Source organism: Siniperca chuatsi, linkage group LG3 (assembly GCF_020085105.1).
Source record: "Siniperca chuatsi isolate FFG_IHB_CAS linkage group LG3, ASM2008510v1, whole genome shotgun sequence".
In the NCBI taxonomy this organism is placed as follows: domain Eukaryota; kingdom Metazoa; phylum Chordata; class Actinopteri; order Centrarchiformes; family Sinipercidae; genus Siniperca; species Siniperca chuatsi.
The window spans coordinates 13940903-13950275 of record NC_058044.1 but is presented as its reverse complement, the minus strand read 5'-3'; the positions used below and the strand labels follow the sequence as shown (position 1 = coordinate 13950275).

At 39.8% G+C, this 9373-nt stretch overlaps 1 protein-coding gene across 2 annotated transcripts; it reads left to right on the top strand.

The window, feature by feature from the left end:
- Positions 1 to 647: 647 nt before the first annotated feature.
- Positions 648 to 9319, top strand: LOC122872989 (pre-mRNA-splicing factor ATP-dependent RNA helicase DHX15). Of its 2 annotated transcripts, XM_044189185.1 has the most exons (14): positions 652 to 828; positions 1765 to 2107; positions 2303 to 2496; positions 2618 to 2777; positions 3897 to 4115; positions 4214 to 4381; positions 4683 to 4769; positions 4970 to 5119; positions 5291 to 5399; positions 5500 to 5691; positions 7118 to 7240; positions 8209 to 8399; positions 8573 to 8742; positions 8872 to 9319. In XM_044189185.1, the coding sequence occupies exons 1-14, from the start codon at positions 764 to 766 to the stop codon at positions 8987 to 8989; spliced, it is 2289 nt and encodes a 762-aa protein (XP_044045120.1). In that variant the 5' UTR covers positions 652 to 763; the 3' UTR covers positions 8990 to 9319. The 2 variants fall into 2 exon arrangements, with proteins under 2 accessions (XP_044045121.1, XP_044045120.1); XM_044189186.1 differs by lacking the exons at positions 7118 to 7240; positions 8209 to 8399; positions 8573 to 8742; positions 8872 to 9319 and adding an exon at positions 6078 to 6539 and having other exon boundaries at positions 648 to 828; positions 5500 to 5775.
- Positions 9320 to 9373: the final 54 nt, after the last annotated feature.

Sequence of the window (9373 nt, the reverse complement as noted above, 5' to 3'; positions counted from 1 at the left end):
CAAAACCCTGAAATATTCTTAAATGATCATACATTGGAATTGATTTTTAGTTTTTTTTATTATGCGTTTAAGTTGCAGAACAAAAGCCTGCAAAATGAAGGCAAGATGAGTTGTTTAATCGGTATTTATTCTCCAGTATTACACAGTTTTGTCAGTGATGTATGAAAAACATATTATGAAAATAATTTAATTGGTTGTCTTTATTTTTGGACCTTTTGTAGTATTGTTTGAAAATGTACAGTATATGCAGGATCTGGATCTGGCCTTTATGAATTTGTGGTGTCTTGTAAGCCCATGCAGGCTGGACATAGTTGTATGCATGACATTGGGTCTATGTCTATTAATTAATTCATATAAGCACAAAACAGAAATAATGAAGGTCTTAAAACTAGATTTTGACAAAGAAACTATTTTCAAGACATTATTGGTTTGACGTTATACTTACGTGTCAGTGAATATTGTGCTATAGTTGTGCGTAATCCTATACAAATTTTCAATTAAATTATCACGAACCATTTGACAAACCTAAAGCCTTTGGTTCTGGGGCTCAGTTGGTGATCCAGCCTTGCCTGTGTGTTGTAAATGCCAGTCCACACTCCAGACCAGCAGGCGGCGGTAATGTAATCCGCACAGCCGCTGAAAAAACAATTTGAAAAGCGGAAAACAGAAGCGCAGGAATCTGGAAACCAAGTTAGTTCCATATTGCCCGGTAGAATTGTGTTCGCGTTAATAGATTATATATAAGATACATTTTTTCCTAAAAATGTCCAAGAGACACCGTCTGGATTTGGGTGATGACTACTCCGCCAGTAAGAAGAGGTCTGAAGGGTAGGTGAAGCTCCAAAGTTAACATGTCTGCTTTAACCATCTAGGTACTAGCTAACTGTTAGCTTATGCTAGTTAATTTGGCTAATAGCCACCATGGATTTATAGTAAGAACCGAGACAATAAAAGCAGAGCTGTCAATGTTGTAGTTCTGGTCTTAGCCTCTGCTCCTCAACGGCACCTGGACGTTCCTCTGATACAGGTTTATACATGTAAGGTTATTGCATTTAGCTACATTGTATATATTGTATAATAACCACATGTAGCTATTGAGGACGGCTCTAGCTAACAAACGAAGCATCTACGTTAGCTACGTTATCTTCACCATTGACGCACGTGTGTGCGCGCGCGGCTAACGTTGTCAGCGAGTTGCTAACAACCGTAGCTAGCTAGCTTAAGTTGACTTACAAATTAAACGACTGTGATTTGGTTCTTAACATAGCAATCTACTATTAGACATTATTATGATGCTCCCTACAAGCCCAGTTCTTACCATTGCGCTAGCATGGTTGCTAACCGAAACTTTGAGGGCTGTTATTACCCAGAAAATCTGTTTTATTAAGTCACTTCACTCAGTTGCCGGTGTCGTTAGGTAACGTTACACCTAGCTAAAACTAATGCAGTCTAACAATCCTGCAACAATCCTGCAGTGAATCCTACTTTCATGAATGGTTGTAATGTTTATATATTGTTGTTATATGTTAATATAATATTTTAACAAGGCGGTCATTCAGTGTTATTATTTTGCAGGGGTAGGCTCAGCTGTGATGCTGCTGAAATGTATTGCATTGGTGTTTTGCATATATTGGTCAATATTAGTACTTGGGTCACAATTCATTAAAAACAAACCTTAGGCTTCCTTTTTTTTAAATTGTGTCTTTGAAAATATAAAATATAGACCTATTTATTTATAATGATGCCTTGCCCTGATGTTGACAGGAGAGACAGGGACCGTGACAGAGATCGTGAGGACCGTTCCAGGGACAGGGACCGAGATAGGGACCGGGACAGGGACAGAGACCGGGACAAAGACCCGAAGCCTTCTAGTGTCCCGTCTAACAGCACGGTGGCCGAGCCAATCTTGCCACCCCTCAAGCAGATGGCCATGCACCAGCAGATCAACCCATTCACCAACCTGCCGCACACTCCACGTTACTACGAGATCCTGAAGAAGAGGTTACAGCTTCCAGTGTGGGAGTACAAGGAGAGGTTCAGTGATATCATCACACGTCACCAGAGCTTTGTCCTTGTTGGAGAGACTGGCTCTGGGAAGACAACACAGGTCTGAAATGCAATAAATCAGCCAGACTCTTATGTTCTGGACACTAAAAGCTTGTGTGTTGCTTGTTGACAGCTTTTGAAGTAACATCATATCCGATATGATGGCTCAGTTTTGCCGTATGTTAAACAATTAACAGGGATTTGGTATTCTCCTTATTTAATCTGAATTAATTGCAACCTTTGCTTCAATCTCCAGATCCCACAGTGGTGTGTGGACATGGTGAGGGGCTTGCCTGGCCCTAAGCGTGCGGTGGCCTGTACTCAGCCCAGAAGAGTGGCGGCTATGAGTGTGGCTCAAAGGGTGGCAGACGAAATGGACGTAATGCTTGGACAGGAAGTCGGCTACTCCATCCGATTTGAGGACTGTAGCTCTGCCAAGACTATACTCAAGTAAGTGATTGAGGTCTGCTAATGCACAATTACTGCTTTTTATAGGCACAGAGCAATCATGTCTTATTTGTTTTAATCCAGAACGTTTCAATCTAACAAAGCACATCTGTAATTTCTTTAGGTACATGACAGATGGTATGTTACTAAGAGAGGCTATGAATGACCCGCTGCTGGAGCGATATGGTGTGATCATTCTGGACGAGGCCCACGAGCGAACTCTGGCCACAGATATCCTGATGGGAGTACTCAAAGAGGTGGTGCGTCAAAGAGCAGATTTGAAGGTATTGATTTTATTTTATTTTTATTTTTTAAGCAATGAATTATTTGCTTACCTTTTATGTTAGGTTTTGCTACAACCAGGTGCTTTACAAAATATTTATGATAAGAAAAGGAATAATTTTCCAAAACACATACAGGTGTCCAGAAAACTAACAGTGATTTGTGCCTCCCAAGGACCTGCATTTTGGCCCGAAATGTTTTCTAATGTAAAAAAAATTCAAATTTCAAAGGGAGAGTTTAACAGTGTTGCAAGTCCTTGGGAGAATATCTATTCAGTTAGAACGTTGTAAAAGCAAGTGTGCTGATTTTAATTACTTTATCATTTGTTTAAATTAGACACTACAGATCGCTTTAGAGCATGGCGTATAATTAATGGAATAGGAAATACATGCTTTACGGCACAGGCTGAAGACTTCGCTGGTCCTTTTTTAGATTCTAGTCGCATTTTTGTTCTTGCCATACATTGTTTATTTAGTATTGAACACTTTCAACAGATGAAGAGGAGTGTGGTAGTTCACACATAGTAAAACAGAATTGCATGTAGCAGGAGGAAAGAAAACAGTAGCACAATGCAAATTTCACATAGAGATGAAAAATAATAGTAATGGTAGTAGTAGCAGCGGGTGTTGAGCAGGAACAAGGGGGCAGCAGGTGCCTTTCAATCATACATCCAGACTCTGCAGCTCCGGTGGCAGAAATACCTGCTGAAAGCAACAGAAGAGAGAAACGAGAAAGCACAAAACTATGGGAGAGAAACGATGTCGAGTTAGTAACATACAGTAATGGGTTAAGAATGCGTACAGATGGAGAGGGAGAGAGGTGCATCATGGGAAGTCTTCCAGCAGTCTAGGCCTATAGCAGCATAACTAAGGGATGGTTCAGGACTCACATGAGCCAGCCCTAACTATAAACTTTATCAAAGTGGAAAGTCTTAAGCCTACTCTTAAATTGATCAAGCGAATGTCATTAAAATGTTGTCAGTGCTGTTTTATTTATTGATCGGAGTAAAAGCGCTCTGGAGCTGACACCAGTTTTAAACATAAAGATGTATTGGTGTTTTACATAGAACAAATACAAGTTGGAAAAACAACACGTACAGCCAAGTTCTCCTCCACGTGCAGGTGATCGTCATGAGTGCCACGCTAGATGCCGGGAAGTTCCAGGTGTACTTCGACAACTGCCCTCTCCTGACTATTCCTGGGCGTACACACCCTGTAGAGATTTTCTACACTCCCGAACCAGAGCGAGACTACCTTGAGGCAGCGATCCGCACCGTCATCCAGATTCATATGTGTGAGGAAGATGAAGGTGACTGCCTTCTCTTTCTCACTGGTCAAGAGGTAAGACTCGTGGTGCTTGCATTACTGGTCTAGTGGAATTCTCATTATAGGCTCACTGTTCTGTTTCCTCAACACACAAAGTTTAATTTGTCTTTCAGGAAATTGATGAGGCCTGCAAACGGATCAAGCGTGAGGTAGATGACCTTGGACCTGAAGTTGGAGACATCAAAATCATCCCACTGTATTCCACATTGCCACCACAGCAGCAGCAAAGGATCTTTGAGCCGCCTCCTCCAAGAAAGCCCAACGGTGCAATAGGAAGAAAGGTATATTTTAAACAATATAGAACAGATAGATTTGGTTTCTAAACATCTCGCCAAAAGACTGCTATTGAAAATTCGCCAGCAGGCTAACACTGGCACATTTACAGAAATGCTGATTAATGTGCGTTGTCCTTTTTATAAATAGATATGAAATGAAAGGAACTTTTAGCAGAACTCTAACAGCAGTATTGCACCAGATTAAATGATGCATCTTTCTCCGTGGATGGTTTTACATTATGTGTCCACTGGCGCCTACTTATCAGATTTTGATAACATATCTGACAGCCTGTTGCTTCATCCTCAGGTTGTGGTTTCGACAAACATTGCTGAGACCTCTCTGACAATTGATGGGGTGGTGTTTGTCATTGATCCTGGATTTGCCAAGCAAAAGGTGGGCAAAGCATAACTCACCTCTATGGATTTTATTGCATTTAATCCTGAGTGTAATATAGTGCTACATAAAAATTTAGATATTCATGTAAAACTCATGAGTATAAATGCAGATACAGTATGTTTTTTTCCGGGCTAGTGGTCCCTTGTGTATCCCAGGTCAGTCATTTCACTTAAATGTGTTTTCGAATGTGTGTCCAGGTTTACAATCCCCGTATCAGAGTTGAGTCCTTGCTCGTCACGGCCATCAGTAAAGCTTCTGCCCAGCAGAGGGCGGGACGAGCCGGCAGAACACGTCCGGGGAAATGTTTCCGCCTCTACACAGAGAAGGCCTACAAAACAGAGATGCAGGCAAGTGGCAACAGTTACACAGACTTCTTGTCGTCTTCACTTTTTGAGATTTGAAGGTAGACGAAAACAAGACCTCAGTTAGTTTAGCCTGTTCTTAGAATGAATACAGATATCGTTTGCACATTCATGATTGTTTTTTGTTGTTTAACATTGTAAACACTCCCACTCCAGGATAACACATACCCTGAGATTCTTCGATCCAACTTGGGATCTGTTGTGCTGCAACTGAAAAAGCTGGGTATCGATGACCTTGTGCACTTTGACTTCATGGATCCACCAGGTCAGTTTATCTGCATTAGTTTGATTGAATGATGAAACATTTATTAATCTCTACTTAGGCATGACACGCTGACCTTTCTATCTGCCTCCTACCTCTGCAGCTCCTGAGACACTGATGAGGGCCCTTGAGCTGCTGAATTACCTGGCAGCTCTCAACGATGACGGTGACCTGACGGAGCTGGGGTCCATGATGGCAGAGTTTCCTTTGGACCCCCAGCTGGCTAAGATGGTCATTGCCAGCTGCGAGTTTAACTGCTCTAACGAGATCCTTTCCATTACTGCCATGCTGTCAGGTAATGCCCAGGACTGGGCTGACATCTTCCTTGCCTTCTGTAGGCCAATGCTCTTGGGCTTAAACACACTACTATTCACTGGTGGTATTGGGGGGGAGGAGTGTCCCACCTAGAATTTAGTTTGTGCATGCATTTTGGAACACATGCATTAAGGCAGGACTATTAATCATACATAACTATATGTTTCATTTGGTATTGAAGTTTTTCATGTTTTTAATTTCCATGAAATACGTAACAACAAAGTATTGGCCCAGTGTCCTATGAAAATGTTTCTGAATTTAATTTAAAATAATTTTGTTTAAACCAGTTGGCAACAAACAAGTACAGATTGTACAGTATATTAAGGCACCCTCTGAATTTGAGATACATTTCAATGTGAAAAAGTGGCAAATATTTGAATTTTGTTCCTTTTGAGATTGCACGCAGTGAGGGGAAGACCAGTGTGAGGAATAAGGCGTTTAGTTGTTGAAGAGTTGTGTGATATATTTAATTTGAATTTGAACAAATATTTGAGTTTTGTGACAGTAAGATCAAGTTTTAAACAAAGATTTTCATTCTTCCTAAGGAAATATTGTATAGGGAATATATTGTATGTATAATCATTGTTATTTTATCATAATATCGAATAACCTAATCTGCATACCTTTTTTTTTTTTTTTTTTTTTTTTTTTTTTTAAGCCATGCACCCCCAACGTGAACTCATAAGTCAGTCACCGTCAAAAATACTTTTTTATCCATAAATTCAATTTTGGTGGGAATGCCTTTCACTCTGGACAGCTTCACTTAAATGTTAAAGCTCTCCTTGAAGTGACAGTCAATTTTGTATTTGTATTTTGCATTGACAAATTTTAATTAGTAACTAATTTTATTTTTGTTTTAATTTGTTATGGCCATAATATGTACTCTGTTTATTGAATAGTGAGTTTGAGCTTTTTCACGAGTGTTTCATCACCAAAGCAAGTGGATAGGGCAGGCACCACTTAAATATTTTCATATTCATCGCATTTATCAGAATTTTCTTTTCATTTAGATAATGCATTGTGAATTTTAACTATTATCGTTATGTTATGGAAGTATTTTAATTATCTGCTCTCTTAAAGGCTTAACCATTATGTAACAATACCAAAACATTTCTGAATCTTGAAAAGTTAAAACATTGCTGGTGTCCCTAACACTTTGTAGTTGTGTGAAAACTCTTGTTTTACAGATGTGGTTAAATGACCCCCCTCTCTACGAGCTAATAGCCATTACAGTTGGGAAAGACCATGAGAAAAGACTGCAGACCCCTTTGATAGAGCTTGTGGTCCTGCCCTGTCCCAACGCAGTGTCGAGTGCCCTAGCATCATAGGCTTTACTCCATTTTTCTGTGAATGTTTGACTCATCCCTATGGGCGGCTTTGTTGGGGCCCATACCAACCTTGTTTAGTCCCACAGTGTTTTGTCCGCCCCACGGAGGCTAAGAAGGCAGCAGACGAGTCCAAGATGAGGTTTGCGCACATCGACGGAGACCACTTGACGCTGCTCAACGTCTACCACGCCTTCAAACAAAGTGAGCATCAGTCTTAAAGATCCCCTTGAGACATATTTCATGACATAAATATACATGAAATAAGCATTTGTTTGTCACAAAAAAGTTGAACTACCTTAATACAAATTCTTAAAATTACATCTCCTCTATGAACATGCAAATATTTTTCATTTGAAAAGTTTAATTGCTGGACAAAAGATGTCTCATACTTCACTGAAAAGTCTGTTCGCATAAATGCATTGGAGGCTTTCAACAAGTTTCAACATCACACTTGTGTAAGTTGTATATTGGACCATGATTGGCTTCCAAACTAGTTGTGATGTCACAACATTTAAGGTGAGCACAGAGAAAGTTTCCCTCTTCAGCAGCTGAATGATAAAACAGCCTTCTTGTGTCAAACTCTGCACATGCATCTTTCTGCGCAGTGAAGGTCAAACATCCAAGAGAAGTAACAATAAGCAGTTTTTGAGTAGAGGCGGGCTTTTAGTTTTGCGTCACACCTCTGTTTTTATCATCATCATGTTACGGCACTAAAATGCTCTTGTTTGGTCTCCACCGAGTTGTGAAAAAATGTGTCCTTGGCTTCATACTGTAGATGCTCCACTGTGTCCACCAGCTAGTTGCTAACTTTGTTTGTTTATTGCTGGGCAGGTAGAGTTGGTTTATCGGAGCTTTTTTACTGAAAACAACTGTCAGTGTTGATCAGAGTGGAGCTGAGGGCCAGAGAACCAAAACATTGTTCCAAAATACACTAAAATCTTTCGTAAAGGAAGTGATTGCAAATTTGGTTGATAATTCTCTGTGGGTTTGTTATTATAAGCGGCTCCTTTTTACATTAAACACAGTCATTTGATCCATTGTTAATTTAAAAATCTTGATTAGTGCAGCTTTAAATTTGTTGTAAAAATAAAGGCTTCTCATACCTTTTTTGAAAGTGTAAAGACTTGACACTTAACCAAATGTCTGAATCCTTGTTATACTTTTTCCAGACCATGAGTCTAATCAGTGGTGCTATGACAACTTTGTCAACTACCGTTCACTGATGTCTGCTGACAACGTGCGGCAGCAGCTGTCCAGGATCATGGACCGCTTCAACCTACCCCGCCGGAGCACAGAGTTCACCAGCAGAGATTACTACATCAACATCCGCCGAGCGCTTTGCACCGGCTTCTTCATGCAGGTAAACAAACATTAGTACATGGTTAAATAGTTCTTTGGTAAGACGCTGATCTAATGTTATACAGGATATAACTAACGTTTGCACCAGAGATGTTTGTGTACTAATATCCCTCTATGCCTTGTGTGTGTATATATGTGTGTATATATTTATTTATTTTTCTTTTTATCCTCCAGGTGGCTCATTTGGAGCGCACAGGCCATTACCTCACAGTCAAAGACAACCAAGTGGTCCAACTGCACCCATCTACAGTCTTGGACCACAAGCCTGAGTGGGTGCTCTACAATGAATTTGTCCTCACCACCAAAAACTACATCCGCACTTGCACAGACATCAAACCAGAGTGGTATGTATGCAGAGATTAAACATTTTAGTAATACAGGTTCATAAAGATACATTTAATATACGTGAGCTTTTATTGTAAATGAGACAGATCCTGACAGACTCATTCATGCTCTTCTTTCTTCTGTTACAGGCTGGTGAAGATTGCACCCCAGTACTATGAAATGAGTAACTTCCCACAATGTGAAGCTAAAAGACAGCTGGAGCGAATCATTGCCAAACTAGAGAGCAAGGAGTATTCCCAGTACTGAACAATAGCCAAGAAGTGTCCTGGAAAACAACTGCGTATTATAGTTTTAGATCTTTCTGTATCATTGTATCTTAATGTTTAAAATTTGGCATATTGATTTTTCTATTTTGTTTGCTTTTTGTTTTTTCTTTTTCCCATCAATGTTAATTCTGTATTAAGTGTAATGTCAGATGAAATATCAGCAGTAAATATTAGACCTGGCTATAAAGATTTTCGAAAGGAATATCAGAAACATGTCATTTAGATGTGGCTGACTTTTCTTTAGGGGATTACTGAGTCATAAAGAAAATTGTGCTTGCTTTGTTTCTTTAATAAAGGAGCTTTGACTTAATTTCTGTGTACATATTAATTAGTAAAGCCTGTTGTTGCAAAAGTAGTGTGGTCC